At 45.1% G+C, this 19,098-nt stretch overlaps 1 protein-coding gene across 4 annotated transcripts in view; it reads left to right on the top strand.

The window, feature by feature from the left end:
• Positions 1-18,633, top strand: part of pard3ab (par-3 family cell polarity regulator alpha, b) — a 211,142-nt gene extending 192,509 nt beyond the window's left edge. For all 4 annotated transcript variants that reach the window (XM_030115321.1, XM_030115320.1, XM_030115318.1 and 1 more), the window contains 3 exons: positions 6,069-6,192; positions 11,497-11,639; positions 16,900-18,633. In XM_030115321.1, coding sequence (XP_029971181.1) covers positions 6,069-6,192; positions 11,497-11,639; positions 16,900-17,293 — 661 coding nt within the window. In that variant the 3' untranslated portion in view covers positions 17,294-18,633. The remainder of the gene's footprint in view (positions 1-6,068; positions 6,193-11,496; positions 11,640-16,899) is intronic.
• The last annotated feature ends 465 nt before the right edge of the window (positions 18,634-19,098 follow it).

Genomic DNA, 19,098 nt, shown 5'->3' with positions numbered 1-19,098 from the left:
CGGTCCGATGAGGCAAACACCCGCCGTTTGATAATGGGTCGCTAAGTGTGGCGATATTGTATTGATTAGCCTCTAATTGCCATGTTTGGTGCATCAGTTTGGCTGTGTGTGTGTCTCAGGGTTAAGACCATGTAATCCAGACTAAAGAGCCTAAATGTCAGACACGATGACTTTTTGGACCTTTAAATCTGTCCACTGCATCTATATACTCAAGTGACAGTGTTAGTAGTTGTGCATCTTTTTTCTTTTACCTTTGTGTGTCCGGCAGAAATGATCCAGACCTAGATATCAAATGAAGATCAGTCTCGTTTCGCTCCTTTGTTGTTGTTCTAATTGTTAAAATTGAATATCGGCTTCAGACGACAGACATCTTACACATCATCCGTGTCTGAAAAGAACATTCCTCATTACGCTACACAGCAAACGGCAACTTTTGTCTCCTCTGAAGCCCGACAAAGAAGAAAAACTGCCACATGAAAGGCTCCCTTGATAAAACACAGCTCCAATCTCTTATGAGCACCCAACCAGAGGGAGCCAGACGATTTATTTAAAAAGTCCAGCCATTAAATCATAACACAAAAGCATGTTAAATTTCAAACTCTGTTTTTACAACCCAAAAAAAAAAAAAAAACTAACAAGATAAGCACACCTGGTGTCTGCAGGGAGAACATTTCCACCTATTTTCATGGCTAATGGTTGTCTTTGTGAATGTAACTTTAATGGCCCTTTTTACACCAGGCACCGCTGTGTGTGTGTGTGTGCGTACCTTTGTGTGTCATTAATATTTTTAAAGCTTTTGTTTGTTTTGTTCTCTACTGGAACATGAATATTTTGCAGTCAAAGTGTTCCAGAAATAAGCCATACTTAAAATTTCCATATATTGATCTCGTGCTTTTTGTTTCACTTGCCGATCGGCTGCAGCAGCGTCTTCCTCTGTTTTACACAGGAGTGCAAACGGGGCCAATCCTGGTGGCTCTTCTGCATTAGCGAGCAGGGACACGGCCAAGCGAGAGCTTCACAGATGGAGCGTTAGCCGCTAGCGCCAGTTAGCGAGGGCATCCGTCTCCCCTCCTGGCTGTCTGCGAGCCTTCGATCAATAGACCTGGATTATCATCTTCGGCATCTCAGTTCATTTTTCACAGCAGAGAGAGACTCCGCCAGCTGCTCTCTCTTTGTCACAGGATGTAGAGCCTAGTTCACCCATCTGATAAGATTACGGGAACTAACCGCCGCAGCTGCCGCGTTTCGGGAGGCGGCGCGTATTCACGACACGCGCTGTTTTCTGACTCGGTGTATCGGTACATCAGTGGATGTTTATTTAACAGGCTGGCGAGCTCGTCGGTACAACAGTCACATAAAAGATGGGAATCCCATGACTAGCCATCCCTGATTTAAGGTTTAATTAAAACAGTGGATTTTAATTAAAAAGCTGATTATTATGAAGTAAAGGGTTATTGGCAAATCAAACAGATAGGATGCAATCCACGTATTATTAAGAGTGAGGGAGGATTTTATTGAATCAGCAAGTATTCATTTGCTTAAAGGGCAAAAAAAACAAAAAAAATGCTGTTTGGAATAAAGGAGGAGGTTTGATTTGAGGCCCTGAGACTTCGGGGGCTGGAACGTCTTTGTTCGAAGTCAGCGCGGTGCGGCGATACTTTCATCCAAGACTTTGAAGTGTGAACTAACAACGCCGCTCTTGTATCCTTCAAGGTCAGCCCCACTTGTAGCCTCTCGCCACGAGGGTCCTCAGCTCCAGACACGAGAGCCACTCGGGCCTCGCCGCTGCGCCCCGCCGTACGTGCTCAGATGGTCTTTGGTGGGCCAGCTGGTGGCTCGCGGGCTCTCCAGCTGTTTCCGTGGACACCACCCCCACACACACACACACACACATACACACTGCTTCACTAAAAGTTGCCAAGCCCTCCAAACAAGTGGCTGTAAAATTTCTGCCCGTGTACAGTTGGCGGCGGGTCTGAAGGATGCTGCTGCTGGCATGGGAATAGCGGCCTCCGTGAATGAGGCCATTCATTTCTAATCTTGCAGGATTAGCGCTCCGTCCATCAGCTGCCTCCGTCACTTACTGTACGCCACACCGCCGAGGCCTCGCCGTGTCCCGGTTGGCTCGCTTTGATTGGGATCCGTGAAAGCTTTGCCGGTGTCACAGGGGATTTGGAAGTGACAGGCCAGATCTGATAAATCCTATTATGTTGGCGCTCTTCTTCAAGCAGCCACTTTCGATGGCTTCCTTTAATTGCTTCGACCTTTCTCACAGGGGTTTGTTTTCCTGAAATCTGACAGTTTTCGACATGCATATTGGAGGTTTGGGGATCAAAGCGCGGCCACAACTCAAATTTCTCGAATCTTAAACAAAGCAAACATTCAATCGGCTTAAAGAAGAATTCAAGTTTGTTGCACTTTTTGATATTGGAACAGATTCAGTTTTACCCATTCACCCGTTTAACTTGAGTTTTTTAATCTTCCTTTTACACATCTTTCTTTTCCCTTAAAAGTTTCTATAGTTCTAAGTTCTAATACAGGTTTAAAAAAAAACCAGCTAATGCTGCAGTTGAACAGATTTTATTCACAAATAAAGCCTTTTATTTTCAGCTTATTGTTGATGCATTTGAATATGAAAAGGAAATGTTGTGCCTTAAACTGTGTGAAAAGACAGCAGTATGAAAAAGTACTTGTTTGCGACCAGTTGTTCCGTTTTGTGTGTCACTTTTATCTCGTTCTGTGTTGTGTTTTGCACACTTTCATTCACACCTACGGCCAATTCAGAGTCGCCAATTAACTTCAAACGCACGTTTTAGGACTGCTGTGCAGAGACTGGAGTAGCACACTGGCACATTTTCTCGCTGCTGAACCGCCGCTGCACCAGGCGTTGTTTTGCCAAACCGGCGGTCATTACAGAATCACTAATCCAGGTGCAGAAAATGGGATTCATATCAAAACCCCCCTCCAGGTTGCTGAAGTAAATACTCCTTTACCTCGTTAAGTCTGGACGCTAATGAAGCTCTTATCAAACGTTCCTGATCGTTTCTTTAGAGATGAATGTTCTCATTTGTTCCGACTCTGTCCGCAGCTACAACGGACAACATCTCCGGAGGTAGATTTTTATCAGCGGCGGATAATGAAGGATAATTCTGGAACAGATACGCCGGAGCTTTAAGTCTGTTGTTTAATGAGATGTTTTTCCAGCCGCGGACCGTTAGTGGAATGACTCTTTTTCACTAGTTGTCAACCACTGCCGATCTCGATATTTGCAAATCAAGAGGTCCGAGGTTGTGAAAAGTTAACCACTTATTCCCCAATTTTTTCCAAAGTATAAGTCACTGAATTGTAGCCAAACGTTGAGATTTTCTCGGCGAGTGTCTTCCTCTGAAAGCCTCCTTTCTCTCTTTGCCGCTGGCGATCCGTCTGGCGGCGGCGGCGTGAAGCCGGTGTGAGCCCACACTGCAGACGTTACATCTTCCCCGGCTCCCGGTCCAGACAGACAGGCCTTTCAGGAGGCACGCCCGGCCGTGAAAGGCAGGGCGCATCGCAGCGTAAACAGCTTTTGCTGGCAGCCCCGTCAGCACGCCACAGTCCTGTTATTGAGTCCCGCAGACTCTCCACTCAACAAAGCCACACAGTGACCTTTCAGCCCGGCGCAGCAGTGCCAGATATTGAGTGAGTCTGTCCAGGCGATGAAGCTCATCTCAGACTAAATTTCAACCCCCCCCCCCCCCCGTCTCTGGGGCTTCTTTGGCACTGCGCTTGTATTGCAGTGTTGCTCTTTCTTTGATTGATTCGCAGCGTTTTTGTCGGGAGCGGAGGATAGAAGATCTCTGATCCTTTTATTTAACTTCCTCCTCTCTTTGGTCTCCTGGGCAGGATCCTACAGTAACGGCCGGGTCTATAGGTTGGCTTAATGACGATATTCTTTTGATTGCACGTTTGAGCTGCTGTCTCCAGGGGAGGGAACATCTTTCATCAGATGAACACTGTACCAAAAATTCACACTGACTCACCGCGCTTCCTCACACCGCTTCAGGTCAAACTCCGCTTTTGTCCTCTTTCTTCTCCATCCTCTTGTTCCTCTCTGGCACAGACATCTGTTAAACGTTACCCGCTGTTCGATATTTGCCTTTCTGTCGAAGCTGGCATTGAGGAATTGACCCACAGTCAGAGGGTCACACATGTAGCGCCTACCGGGTCAGCTGAGCTCCGAAGAGGCCGAGCGGCTGTGTTACATGTCACGGAGATTAGTGGGATTGCATATGACAGGTTCCTGCTCTTTAACAAGGCTGTCTGGCTTTTCCATTGTGTGTGTCTGGAGTTAATAGCTGGCTGAGTCAGTGCTGCTGCGGCTGTGTTTTAGGTTATGTCACTGTAACTCATCTATCTGGTTGTTTCGCGATGAGGGAAATGCATTGGGCTCTTTTTTTATAATGTAGTTTGATATATAGTTTCATTTTGGCCTAATAAAGAGTTTAAAATCTCTTTGAACTGAGCAGCATTTGTCAAAACCAAGATAACACAGAAGATTGAGATGTTCTGCCTTTTGAAAACATCCTTATTTATTGCATTTATTTTATTATGTTTTTTATTATTTTCTTACTTTCTTTCGATTTAATAAATTTCAATTTATTGCATTTTGGAAAAATATTTTTCATTTTTATATTTTTATACTTTTTTATTAAATTTTTAAATGTTATTTTGTTACGTATTTATTCATTTCTGTAATTCACTTCTCGTTTATTTTATTGCATTTTTCAGCCGTATTTAGTTCTCTTATCACGTCATATTTTTTAATGTCCTCCTTGCAACTTCAAAAAACAGAGTTGTCGGTTTGACCTTCCTCGATTTCAAAGCTTCGACCGTCTCCAGGAAATTCCTGGCAAGACTTAGAAAGTTGAAAAGTCAAGTTGAGTCGTGGTTCCTCCCCCCGCTGCTCCTTCATTCTCGCTCTCTGACACTTCGCACTCATTCGAAAAACCCGTTAATTACTTTCCTCGGCTGGAGTCCGTATAAATTTAGCCTCCGTTGTGTTTTACATTCATGTCGTGAGTCTCTGTCTCTCTTTTCTCTCCCTTCCTTTAACTATCTGAAGGCTGGAACTTGTTTGAACTATAATAGAGAAAATTCTGTTGATTTGTCTTTTATTCATTTCTAATCTAGATTCTTTCATTTCCCGTCATCGTGCTTCATTTTTAGTTCTGCTATGTGGGCAAAGAAAAACAACAGAAGATTTTTCTTTGATGAATTTGACTGAAACTAGAGAATATCTGAATTTTCATTTCAGAAAAGTTTTGCGTTTGCACAGCGAATGTGTCAAAACGATGTCTGTTTACATGGAAACGATGTGAAACTGATGTAGTTAGCATGCCGGGGCATGAGATGGCGCTGTTGAGTGCACACACACACACACACATGCTCTCAAAGAACAACACGCGGGATCCTCGTCAACACAACCTAAAAATCAAGTTCTGATCGGTAATCAGTTTGTTGATGCATGAACAGACACACCGTCAATGTGTTTGGGTTGAAGAGAACGACAATCAATGAAAACAGTGGGAAAAAAAAAACCTGCATGTTTCCGGAGGTAAACTTTAAATATTTAGCAGCGGAACGTTTCGGGCGCGGCAGCTGGAGCTGTGGAGCATGTCGGAGTGACCTGCTGCAGTGTGTTTGCTCGTTGTACCATGAGCGAGTTACAGTGGAGGCAGCGTTGTTTGATGTCGGCACCGCGGGCCTGTTACACACAATAGCAGTGTAGTGGCTGAATGATACGAGGCTGAGGGGGGGGTAGAACGGTGGTACCGCTCACCGTTCACCGCTCGTCTTTGTTGGTTGATATGAATAATACATCAGAGGTGTGTTAGTTTGATTCACGCTGCTGTTGGCTCCGCTGTGAGGCCGCTCTTGGCTCCGTCCTCACTTATCACTTGTTTTTTTTTGTTTTGTTTTGTTTTTTTTCTGGGTTGAGAGCATCTGGGTTCCTTCGCCGGTGTCAACAGAACCAGGTCACTGTGTTCACCATGGAGCGCTCACGCTCATCCCTCTTCCCGCTCTCTGTCCAGTAACCGCCTGACCCCGAGCAACCACGACCGGATACAGAGGCTGCGGCAGGAGTTCCAGCAGGCCCAGACCGTCCCGGAGGACCCGGACGACCGCAGGAGGACGTACAGCTTCGAGCAGCCCTGGGTGAGTGTCTGAACCCGGCGGGAACCGTGGCGCCCCCACCTCAGCCTCTGTCCGTGCGGCCGGAGGCCGCCGTTAACCTGGAGACGTGACCGTGATCGGAGTATGGTGCTAACCGCCACTAACCCCACTACTACTACCAGCGAACAAGCCGACGACCCCCCCCACCCCCACCTCTGGATCACCATTAACCTCCACGGGCTCATGCTAACCCCCGCCCCCCACCCCCCCACCGCCTCTGCATGCCGGAGCCTTCCCATCACTAACTCCACCCACCTGTCTCAACCCACTCCACTCATCCATCGCACCCTGTCTGTCTGTCCGTCGTCCACATGGACCCGCCCACCACCTCTCGGACACTCTGGGTCGTCAGTTTTAAACCCTTTGTTTTTAATTTTTTTTTTTTTTTGTTGTTGTTTTTTTACAGTGTAAATTAAGGGTTTTCTGTATTTTTAACTGACATATATTTAATTGGAAGCTTCCTCGGAGGCGAGGAGGAATAATGAGTGCATTCTGAAGCAACGCGGGGTAATTACAAGCGAACAAAATGTGAACGCCTTCAAAGTTTTCAGCAGGTGATGAAATCACTTGTCATCTTTTTTTAGTATTTATTGGAGTCCCCCTCGCTTTGATGCGCCGCACCTCAAGTGTTCTTGTTTTACATGCTTTTTCAGTAGCAATCGTGACGACATAAATTTTAAAGAACTGCTTTGTGGTTGTTGTTGTTTTTTTTTTTTCCTAAATGCTAATATATATCTGTAATGTGCATCATGTTCTTGTTTTCCACTGAATCTTGTGTCACAGCGTGTTGCAATACAAACGTATTACGACTGCACAGGTATTATTTTCATGTTGTCGGCTGTGGTGGCAGGTGTGGGTTCTCCCAAATCATATTGTCTCAGTGTATATTCATTTTACGCACACAGGTGAGTTTTTGTACTTTTTTTTGTACTGCTGACGTCCACACAAACCATTTCTCACTGTAACTTTACTCATTCTTCTGTGTGCAATGGGAACATTTCCTCCTGTGATTTATAATGATAAAGTGAGAATTCATGAACCCGATGATCTACACTGGAATTTCATTTCTACGCAAGAAGCCCCGACGTGAGCCAGATCTGTGTGTTTTTCATGTGATCGGAGGACTCTGCTCACATTCCAGCGACTATTTGTAGAGAAAAAGCAGGAAAAGACAGTGTGGGAAAGCAGAACATAGGTCACCTCTCCCTTTGTTTCCAAACAAGCGAGCGTGCTCTCAATTAAAGCGCCGGGCCGCGCCGCGGCATTGTTTGTTTACAGCATTTGCAGCATGCTTGTTAACTGTCGGCCGATCCATTTTCCCAGGAAAACACCGCATTAGTTACTCACATGATGGAAAAGGAAAACATTCCTCCAGCTTCAGAGAATTCCTGCTGAATGTTGCAGATCTCTGTGACAGATTCACTAATGAGGTTCCGCAGCTCAAATATATAGGTTTTAAAATGGAATGAATTCATGTCGACGGAATGATTAAGGCCCCACTTAGACAGCAAGGGTTTGAAGTGAAAACGGAAAACTTATGTCGCGTTTACATGACAACTGACTCACGACACCATCTTGCGGCACAAAGTTGTATTACAGGAAGAGATAAGCGGAAGGCAGATGATTGATTTGATCAAAACTTTTTTTTATTTTCTCCCTAATAGTGTTAAAAGGAGCAGCCTTATACCGGTGTTGGCTTCAGTGTCTTGCTCACCTTGACATCTGGGCAGATGAGGGATTTGAACACGCCACCGATTCTATCCCAACAGAGAGACAATACACTCAAATTTTACAAATTGATTAAAAAGATACACATTTGAACAGGCAAACAGCAGGCTTTACAAGTCCAACCAAGAGATCCTTGGTGGATCAGGTTGTCTTAGACTCCAGTGAATCGGATTCAAATCCAAGTTGCAGCAGGAAGGATGTGTTCATGAAAAAAAATGTACAAAGTCTACTGTGCAAGCTGCCTCGGTGACCTGTGTTATAGATTACTTCTGCTGTCATTCATCCAGAGCCTGTGTGAGGGACCATAGGGACTCTGTAAACCAGTTTAATATCAATTTGGCATGTGGAACTATACCAAAATGATTTCTGAAAGGATTATCTCATTACACTTTTACTTAAAAAAAAAAATCAACCTACAAAGAAAAACAAGTTATAAATCCTCATAATAATAAAAAAACTGAAAGTATTGTGCACTGGTCCTTCAACTCATGTAAAAAAGATATTTTTCCTTCTTCTGGTGGCCTCCTTCTGTTCCACAGAACAGAAAGAGGTCTTGGTGGATCTCTCTCCCTTTGTCAGAGTGCAGCTCGCTCTCAGGCTCTCTACAGTAATTGCCTGTTATTAGAGCCGTGCCCTGGCCACACTGCTGGCCCATATGGAAAACAGGGGAATGTGTCTTTGAAATTCAGTTACCTCCCCCGTGCATATATTACGTTCTGTTGCTTCATCTGAGTGATGTGCCGCGAAGCTCAAGGAGGCAGTGTCCTTTTTCTAATTCACCTACAACTGCCCCACTTACAGTCGCTGCCAGAGCAGCGCCGCATTATCAGCCGCTGCCATTTGTTGTTCTTTTCACCATGATGAAACGCTCGCGCCGCGCGATACAAACAAGCGTCAGATGGAGTTTCGTCTGATATAAATCAGTTTGGGCGCCGTGACAGCCGAGTGATGGTAAGGTTTAATCCATACTGAAATGACAGGCCGCGTTTCAGGTGGATTTCCCAACAAACGTGTCAAGACTTCGCATGCATTTGGAAATATATTGTTTTTCTGTTTTCTGTTGTAATTTCTTGGATGCAAGAAATCCTGATTTGTTTTTCAGCTGTAATATTTTATTCTTTTCTTCTGCTGTATGTTAACTTGTGTTCTCCCAGCAGTCCTGGGAACTCATAGCAGTGTCCTGTTCTCATCGCGCCGTCGCCGTCAGACTCGTCTCTTTAACAGTCGACCTTCCTCACAGTCAGACGTCGTTTCCACAGCCATCGACTGGTTTTCTTTTCCATTAGCCCAATTACTGCTTGTTTTCCACACCTTCCATAATTAGCCGCATGACTGGAGTCGACGCGATGGAAGCCTCTTCTTCTTTTTCAGCAGACTTTGGAGGAACAGGGGAGGATTGTGGGTAGCTCGGTCTAATTCCATCAAGGATGACTGATGCCCGCTCTCCAGGCAGCAGCGCGCCGAGCTTTATTGCACTCATTTATACCACTGCGGGAATAGGGGAGTTCATTCAGTAGATGTTGGGGGTTTAGAAAAGGGCATAATATTGCCTCTTGTATTTTACTGTAACATTTTAATACTGCTATTATCTGCCTGGCTTTGGGGTACTTTCCAGTCCCCTCTACGATCACCGTGTTTAGGCAGATGAGCCAACATCTCAGGGAATATTCAACACTCCTAAAAGCCTGAAGGGATTTTTTTTTTCTTTCTTTTCTTTCTTATTCTCAAGGGAAAAATACTGAGATGGTAATTCACCCACGGGTGATTTTCAATTCACAAACGGAATAAGGAGAGCGCAGGCCTTCTCCTTCGGCAGCCGAGCGTCCAGGTAACGCCAGTCAGCCCCGTTCGGTTTGAAGGGGAGTTTCCTCTCGCGCTGGTAATCGTTTTACGGCCTTCCCACCAGCCGACGTCCGCAGCGTTCCCACCAGGCTCCCGATGCCTTGCACAGCCATAAAAGTAATTAGATTGGCTTTGTGTTGCAACTAATCTGCACACAATTACTGCACCCACGCTGCTAATGAACATCGGAGGAGTGGAAGGAGTCAAAGTACATGTGTGGGCCGAACCTCGACGTGTGCGTGTGTAGATATCTCTCTGAGGACCTGTTTTTATTTTATTTTGTTTTGCTTTTTTTGGCGTCTGAAATCTTCCCGCCTCTACACTCTATAATGCAGGGGTGCCAAACATAAAGAACATGGGCCCAAAAGTGGCCCGTAAGAGACTCCAGCCTGAACCACCTAGCAAAATGTAAAGAGTTCTAAGAAGATGTATGTATATTTTGTTTTTAAATCCAATAGCATAAGACTAGCAGACAAAAGACAATACAGAGTTCCAGTGATGCTGCCAGGAAAGCTAGCGATCTCATTGTGAGCTTGCTAGCATGCTAACATTAGCCTCAAATCCGTGATAGCAGGGTGGGTTTGTAAAAATATACATAAAACAACAGCGACAGGAAAAAAAAAAAATATTTAGAGTTTATTATGCCACAGTCTGACCCACTCAAGATGAAACTGGGCCGTCTGTGCCCTCTGACCTGAAACCAGTTTGACCCCTGCCCTCCTGGCTGATGCAGTTACTACTGGAGATGGCGTTTGGATGTAGTGCCGGAGTTGTTCATTTGGAGGCTGATGTGCTTCAACCAACCGACTTGTCGCGTGTGAAAATCCATCAATCACGCCGTCTTGACGAAGCAGGTGTAATAAACCACCAGCAAGCAGGAGAAAGCAGGCGACTTCCATCTCTCTCGATGAGCGCTGTTGGAGTGACGGAGGATCAAAGTGGCGCCATTATCCACTTCTGGACTCCACAGTGTGAGATTGTAGTGACCTCGGGACCAGAGGTCTTCAAAAAGCATCACAGTCTGGCGATTGGGAACAGTTATTGATGCTTTACTGCTGGATTTGGCTCGAGGAAGCTGTTAAAAGCAGCACCCTGTGCGTCTGGAGATCTGAACTCCGTTCTTTACTCAGTCAGCAGGTCACGTCGTGGCTCATCTTCAGTATTAAAATGATGAATTTCAAGCGTTTTATTCTCTTTTAACACTGCTGTTTGCATAACGTTGCATCTCGATCTGTACAGAGGTACCAGGTGGGTGTTGTCAACACGTTTGAGTGGTTCAGTGTCATTAACACCGACTAACCTCCATCACATGTCTGAACCCTCCTCTGAGTCTCCAGCATGCCTTCCCCTTCACCCCCCCTCGTCTGTCTGTGTCTCACCTTCATTCTGACCCGAGAGGAGACCATGTCCGGGTGTGTCTGCCCGGCTCGCTGCTGGTAAGTGTGTGTGGTTTGTGGGGGGTGGAGGGATGGTTAGTGAGCTGGAGTGGAAATGTTCTCTTCATTTGTGCCTTTATGATAAAACTCATTGGAAATTAAACTTTTTTATGTGTGTGTGTGTGTTTAACCTTTCTTTTTTATTGACTTTATTACATTTTAAATGGCCAAAGTTAATGTGATTGGTCTTCAAGCTACAAGAAAACCATATGGGAAGTATTTAGAATTTACCGAATTGAATGAATGAATCCTGACCGGCCTGCCTTCCTTCTGCCTCCAGCCGAGCGCCAGCAGCAACGGCCCTGGAGGCTACAGCCAGCCGGGCCGCCACTCGGTGTCGGTGGAGGTGCAGATGCAGAGGCAGAGGCAGGAGGAGAGGGACTCGTTCGCCCAGGCTCAGCGACAGTACAGCTCCCTGCCGCGGTAAGACCGACGGACACCCATCTGTGTCTCCGTCTCGCCCTCGATGGCGGCCGTGGATGATCCGACGAGTGGGTGGTTCCCTGTGTGAATGCGTGTTCCGTGCACGGCTGTCTGATTGTGTCAGCCTCACTGAAAGAGCTTCGTGTACATGTAAGACATGTGAGTAGGACTCGGAGGTCGTCGCTGGTCGGTTTTAAACCACAACCCTACACACTCGGCGTCAGACTGGACGGATCGAGTTACCGTCTCACACACATCTGACATGATTGCTTTCCTCTTCCTTAATGTGATTTCCTTTGATCAGCGCGATACGCCCCGCTCGTGTTCCAGGAAGTGCTGGGGCGTGGGTGTCTGCTTTGTTTGTTTGTTTGTTTGTCAAGTTTGGAGTATTACTCTGACATTTTAGGGATGGTTTTTCCACATTAGTAGTCGCCTTCAGGCTGAATGTTTTAAAACTGACTGGTATCGTGCAGTTCTACGCAAAGGTTGGGCTACCCTGGGGCTAATTACATATTTTCCTTATTTTTTGAAAAGAAACCTTGGCATTTAAATATTAATCTCACCTCAAAACGTTACAGCATGGTTGCTTTTTGGATTTCATCAGTCCACCACTCTGTTAAGTCCATTCTCCTGGAGTTGTTTTTTTTTTTTTTTTTTTTTGGTCAATGGGGAACAATGTCCACAGGTGGTGAACAAAAAACAATATTTTCTTGTTTCTTAAATGTCTAATGACTTAGTTTCTCATTTTTTCCAGCACAGCATCTTGTTTAAACAAGTAGCTATTTACATAAAGTCCCTGTAGATAGCTTCAGCATTCATTAACGGGAAATAAGGACAGACTTATGGAGGCTTTATTTTCATTTTAATTAAAATATCACAACAATATTGAATATATTTACTCTATGCCATCGCGTACAGCTAATAAGGCTGTATAAGTACAGTATGTATCAACATTTCATCACAGGGTATTAATTTTATGCTAATGAAGCCATTCTGATTCTTATTTTGTGTAAATTTAATTAACAAATTGAAATTATGCGATAAGTTACAAGATCTTTATTGTCAGTGCACATTAAGTTTAGTTTGGAAATGTTCCTGCTCAAAATCTAAATTTAAAACACTTGTTTAATCATAAATATAAAATTAATCATCATGGTAACAAAGTACACATCGATCCATTAACAAAAATCCCTTTTTGCTCTGTATGTGTGACCACAAAGTATCTGAAATAAACAGTAATGAATAGATATATGACTGGAAACACAAACCTAGACACTGGAATGAATGTATTAAATATACATTTTAAAATATTTAGTTTCGGCATGAAGGGTCTGGGAGGAAACGTACATTTTCCCAGAGCAGTTTATGTGATTACTGATTCATCCTGGACCAGACCAAACGGAGCGGACACGTCCCGCTGCGCCTCTTCTCGCACTTCTCATGCATGCACAACGTTAAATACAGTTTCTCCTGTTGCTACGCCGTGGCGCTCTAATCCACAGTTATCGACACGAATCTCTTACTTGATAAATATTGCAGGCGGCTCTGCTGAAAGATTAATGAGCTGGCGTCACGCTCCGGCGGTCAGAGACAACATCCCGTGGCCGCATCCCCTCGCTTTTCCACTAATTCCATTAATAAAGTGCTTTGTTTGGAGAAACCCAGCTGGGGTTCCTTGAGAACACAAAGTATTGTTTGACTCGGATGCATAGCGGTCATGTGACGTCGCAGGCTGAGGTGGAGTCCACGTCGCGTTGTGATGGGATCCGTGTGCCGCTGCGTCTTTCATGGAAGATGGGCTTGGTCATGAGAGCGTGAATGGAGAGTTCAGTTGTGATTTTGAAGGCAGCGTTCCCTGAAAAATACTTTATATTTCATAAGACAAGAGGTCAGAGGGCTTCTTCTCACTCTTACCGACATGAAAAATAATTCTCATTTACCTTTTCAAGATGAATTCTGTAGGTTTTTCAAGAAATGTGCAATACATAAGTGCTTCTGCCCTTTCCCATAAAGAATAATATCTGTCAATTCTTCATTTTTGACTGATGGTCAGCTAACGTCCAGATTATGAAGCGTCTTCTACTCATGAACCATCGTCATCTGAGCTTAATGAGTGAATCAGTTATTTGCCTGATCTACACACACATTTCGTCCGTTCATCTTTGAGGCTGTGTCTCTCTGAAAAGCTCCTTCGATACCGTTTCTCTTCCCTGTCCAATTAGCCGATCGTTCCATCATTCAAACATGTTTTTGTCAAATTCAAAATTAGCGGATATTCTCAAAGAAATCATCAAAAGTTTCACTTTCGCCGTCTGATCTGAATGTGGTTTCATGAGATCCTTGAATTCTGTTTTAGATTACATTCAACTCATCTTAACATTGTTTACACCTCTATGTGCACATTATCAAGAAAGTCCTCGTTACTATTTCAGCAACAAGTGAACTGAGTTGACTTGTAACTCGCACAACCCTGATCTGGTCCGCCATTCACCCTCTGTCACATTCCCCCCCCCGTTTCTTTTCTCAGATGTCATGCTCAATGTGTGCCTGAGCAGAATACAGAGCAGCGCACGTCTGTCTGTATTTACCACACATGTACATGCCCCCTCCGCCTCCCTCCCCTTGGCGCGGTATCAGACGGAGGCAGTGATCTGGTTTGCATTTCTCAGCAGGGAGGCAGACCAGCAGCTCTGGCCTCTTTGTCAACATATGAAATGAAATCAGATGCCGGGGACGCCTGTCTCTGAAAATTGGAATCGCTCAACCGTGCACAAGAATAAACCTGGGCTATATTCTCCTATCTCGCCGATCAAGCAGCGTATCCATTCCCGGCTGCATTCGATCTCTGTTGAATAAAAACAAAGGTCTTTTCTGTTCTCATTAAGGATTTTTTTTTTTCTCTCTTTCTCCTTCCCACTCAAATCCAAACACAGGAATAATACGATTTCTTCACAGCTGGCTGATAAACCTGCTAATTATGCATGGCTCACAGTCAAAAGCCCATTGATGTTTTTCTGCATCTTCGTCTTCAGTGTCTGTGCTCTGGTTCTGCCGTGCCCTCGAGATAAACGGGTGGAGCTGCTGGGCCGGGATGCTCATGCATATCATATAGGGACACACGCGCACACACACACACACACACACACACACACACACACACACGAGCTTGGCCTGCTGCTAAGAGGCAATCCGAGCAGAGAGGTGCTGTCCCACATCTGGATTTTTTTTTTTTTTTCCCAGGGCAGTGCAGAACCACCACCCCCCCTCCAAAGAATCATGGCAAACAAGACACTGGTGTCAGGTGTCACATATCAACCTGAGTGAATCCATACGGGACAAGATGGTCGCCTCATTTTTCTAGCAGCAAAAAGGTCTGCTGTCGCTGTCTGTCAGATCCACTGCCTGCTTCGGTCTGTCTGGAAAGAGGCCTAATGGGCTGGAAGGGGACTTTGACGTGGTTAGGTATCCCTGTACGTTGTTGCTATGGGTTGGTAGTTGCCTGGAGGCGGTTTGTATCCCTGTAATGGCGCCTCGATTTCATTGGATCTGATGTCTGAGATACAGTGCGCCACTGACAGCAACATCTCTGTCATGTCCAATCGTGTATTCCGCTGATGTATTACACTCATAGTACAAACAAGATCAGCGACTCACTAATGCAGTCTGATCGTTAGGGTGCAGATTTGTGCGTCAAACAGAAGTGGGTTACAGACACACAAACAAAACAAAGTATACAGGTCAAGAAAGATTGTTGTTTAGGTTTTTCAGTTCTACTAACACTCAATGTTTACATTATTATCTCCATTGTAGGTTTGTAGCAATGCGATTTCACAAGCGAGTCAAGGTATTCTGGAAAGTCTGAAAGTCTTTGATTATACTGCTGGTGGACGTATGAACATGTAGCGTCATTGCAGTGTTGTTTTTGGCAGCCTATTTTGATTTAGTTTTAGTCTTAGTCTTTTGGACGAAATGCTCATTAGTTTTAGTCACATTTTAGTCGTTTCTACACTTCATAGTTTTAGTCTAGTTTTAGTCGACGAAAACCAAATGGGTTTTAGTCCAGTTTTAGTCATTAAAAAAAAAGACTTAAACAACACATGAGGAAAACGACAGACAAAGAAAATTGTAAACCAAACAAACATAATAAAGTATACTTCAATGGCACAAAACCAACAGAACACATTGATGCCTTTGAAGATCAAATAACAACCTGGAGTAGTTTGATACTTTGCAAACTCAATGCAGTGCTTATATGCGCTCTGCAGACAGAATGAGAGGACTAATAGGGGTTTTGATGATAATTTCAGGTTATTTTTATAATGTCCATACTGATATAAAGGCTGATGTCTTTTATTAAAACTGGTCTGTTGTGTTTCTATGTTACTGATTTGAACTGGTAAGAGTAACTGCCTGTTATTACTTTTGGAGGAGCGATAAAACCAATATTAAGATGGTTATTAGGAAAATACTACCATTAAAACAACTGAAATAAACAAAATTAATTCCTTGGTTACCCTTGATGGTATGAAACTCTTGAAGTCTTCAAAACTGAAATGACAAACAGAACTTGAGTTTGATAAACTTTGTGAGTATTCCTCACCTGAATTTTCTCCATACAAATTTTCTTCAAACTAAGACAACACCTGAATTATTTGTTTAAAAAAAGAAAAAATAGTACAGATTTATTAGGGGGGGGGGGGGGGGGGGGAGACTTCACTGATAGATGGTGGGCTCCTATAGCAGTTTCACAGTCAGAACAAACAGTCAAACAGTTGGATCAGATCCTCCGTCTTCCACTACCAGGCATTCTGTGTTATTTTCTGCTGAATTATGATTAAAGTACATCCATAAATCACTGCGTCTCTTCCTCCCCTGAGCCCCTGTTCGGAAGTTGCTGCCACGCTCTCTGGTGCGCCGGTGCATGCAGCGCAGGTGTGCTCAAACAGGAAGCAGCTCGTGAATTGCTGATATTTTCACAGTGAAGCAGCCGATCTGTGTGGACAAGCTGGGAGAATCGCATTTGTTTAAATTTATTTTGAAAGTCGAAATACTAACATTTTCATGTCGTCTCGTTAACGAAAACAACAGATGCGTCTTGTCACATTTCTGTCTTTAAAGAGATATTTTTAGCTCGTCACGTCTGGTTTTAGTCACGGAAAAAAGGGGCGTTGACGAAATATTTGCGTTTTCGTCATCATTAACGAAAAGAACACTGCGTCATTGTTAACTTCTCTTTTCTTTATGTGTCTCTTCTCATCAGCCAACCGAGGAAGAACCCCAGCTCCGTCTCCCAGGACTCCTGGGACAAGGCGTACCCGCCTGGCGAGGTCTTCCAGACAGCCAAGGACAACCCCAGGTACTCCAGCTACCAGGGCACGAGGAACGGCTACCCAGGCGGCGGCAGCGTCAACGCCAGAGTCCTCCTGGAGGCCCAGGAGCTCCTGAGGCAGGAGCAGCGCCGGCGAGAGCAGGAAGCCAAAGGAAAGCTAATGCAGGAGAGCACAAGCAACAGCAGCTACGAGGGGTACACAGCACACCTGAAGGACCCAGCCTCGCCCAAGGGTCCGTACCGCCACGACGTGCCGCCTTCGCCTTCGCAGCTGGCGAGGCTCAATAGGTTAGGGTCGGAGAAAGGAAGACTCTTTTACTCTTGAGGAGTGTCGTTGGACTGGTGGACAAGGAGACGAACAAAGAACATCCAGTGTCGGAGCTGAAGGGAATACCTTGAAGGAACGGCAACTGTGGACGCGACAAAGGACAAAGCTAGAGGTCTTAGAGCTTAGCGGTGACCTTAGAGGTAAACAGTTGTGAAGTGTACTCGGTATGTGGGTGTTTGTGTTCGATCCCCCACGGTGCTGATGACCTATAGCCGTCGTCAGTCAGTCAGTCACTCGCCCTCCTACAGAACATGAGACACTCAGTGCCTTCTCCGCGTTCACCAACACGCCGCTTGTTCACAGTCGTCCAGGACTCTGATTCATCCAGATCTGGCATCGTCACGTACTGACAATCAAATGGGCAGACAGGCGAGTGAGTGGGCGCTTTTTTTTTTCTTCTTTTTTGGGCTCACGGGGAGGCGTAAGTTTCTGTGTGGGTCTGTGTGTGGGCATGTGACAAGGTACATGTTCCGCCACCGAGTACGCGTGTCCCACGGATGACTCTCCCCACCTGTCACAAATGGCCCTTCGGTGAGCATCCGGCCCCCTGACCGGTCGCTGCCTCGCCGTTGCTTTTTTCGCCGTTCTCATCTTCTCTCCACAAGCGATGGAGCTCGCAGAACTCCCCCGGGAGCGGGGAAAACAAGGCAAAGTATGTGAAAGAAAGCAGGGCACAGTGTGTGTTATTAACAAGAAAGCCCCCCCTTCCCCCCCCTCCAACGCCCCCACCACTCATAAATGATTCATACTGTGTGTTATCTCCATGGAGGAGACTGAGGCGGAGAGGGGAGACAGCTCTGATCCTCTGCCTGGCCCCGCTGCACGGCTCTGGGCTCAAGTCGTAGAGCTTGCCGTCCTCTCCTCTCCGCCCTCATCACCTCTCCCGTTCATTACGCTCATCCTCTTCTACCTCATCCCCCCCCCCCCCCCCCCCCCTGCTCGATCCTCTCCACACCTTTCTCTCATTTCAACACCCCCAACTCTCTCTGTTGAATCTTCCTCCAGCTTCCACCCTCCTCCTCCTCCTCCTCTTACTCCTCGTCTCCCAAGTCAGGCTCTGCACTGAATTTTTCATCACAAGCCACCTGCTGCCTGCCAGAGCCAAAGAACGCCGCCACCAGAGGCCCCGACAGAGGGCCCAGCTTCTGACATCAAGAATGGAAGAGAAGCAAAAAAAAAAAATAGAAAAAGAGCAGAGAGAGATGGGTAAAATAGACAATGAACCTCCCAGTGTGAGATTAACTGAAGCTTTTCTCCCATTTTTAACAAAAGGAGAAAAAAAAAATCGTCCTCAGGAGTTAATTGCTTTCAATTGCTCTAATTGCTTTGTCTTTTTAATTTTTTTCAAGCATTTAGCTGGCACTCTCCTCTTCAGGCAGGGGGTTATCTCACATTAAAAAAAAGCAGCAATCAATGGATAAACTCGGTGCTTTTGGCTTTAAAAAAAAAAAGTAGATTTGACAACATTATTTAAAAAAAAAAAAACATTTTACTACCTTGTGAAATTCTACGTTTGATGTTGTTTGCCCAGGTTTTGAGATGTGTGCTCCCAATTTAAACTGTTCCCAGTGTTTAGAAGCATAAAAGAAAAAGTGCTTGTGGATTTTTTTTCCCCCCCTCTCTGCCTAAGAAGTCTGCGCTCTACAGCACTGCATTTGTGTTCAGAGCTTGTCACACCAGAGATAATTATGTTTTTAACTACCTAGCCAAATTTGATTGATTGAAGAATTTTAGCAATTTACATAAATTTCAGTCAAACTCATGAACGAAGCTGCGGCGTTCGGGAGCGTTCGCCAAATACG

Source organism: Salarias fasciatus, chromosome 18 (genome assembly GCF_902148845.1).
Source record: "Salarias fasciatus chromosome 18, fSalaFa1.1, whole genome shotgun sequence".
Classification (NCBI taxonomy): Eukaryota; Metazoa; Chordata; class Actinopteri; order Blenniiformes; family Blenniidae; genus Salarias; species Salarias fasciatus.
Note: the sequence above shows the minus strand (reverse complement) of the source record. Positions and strands in the feature narration are given on the sequence as shown.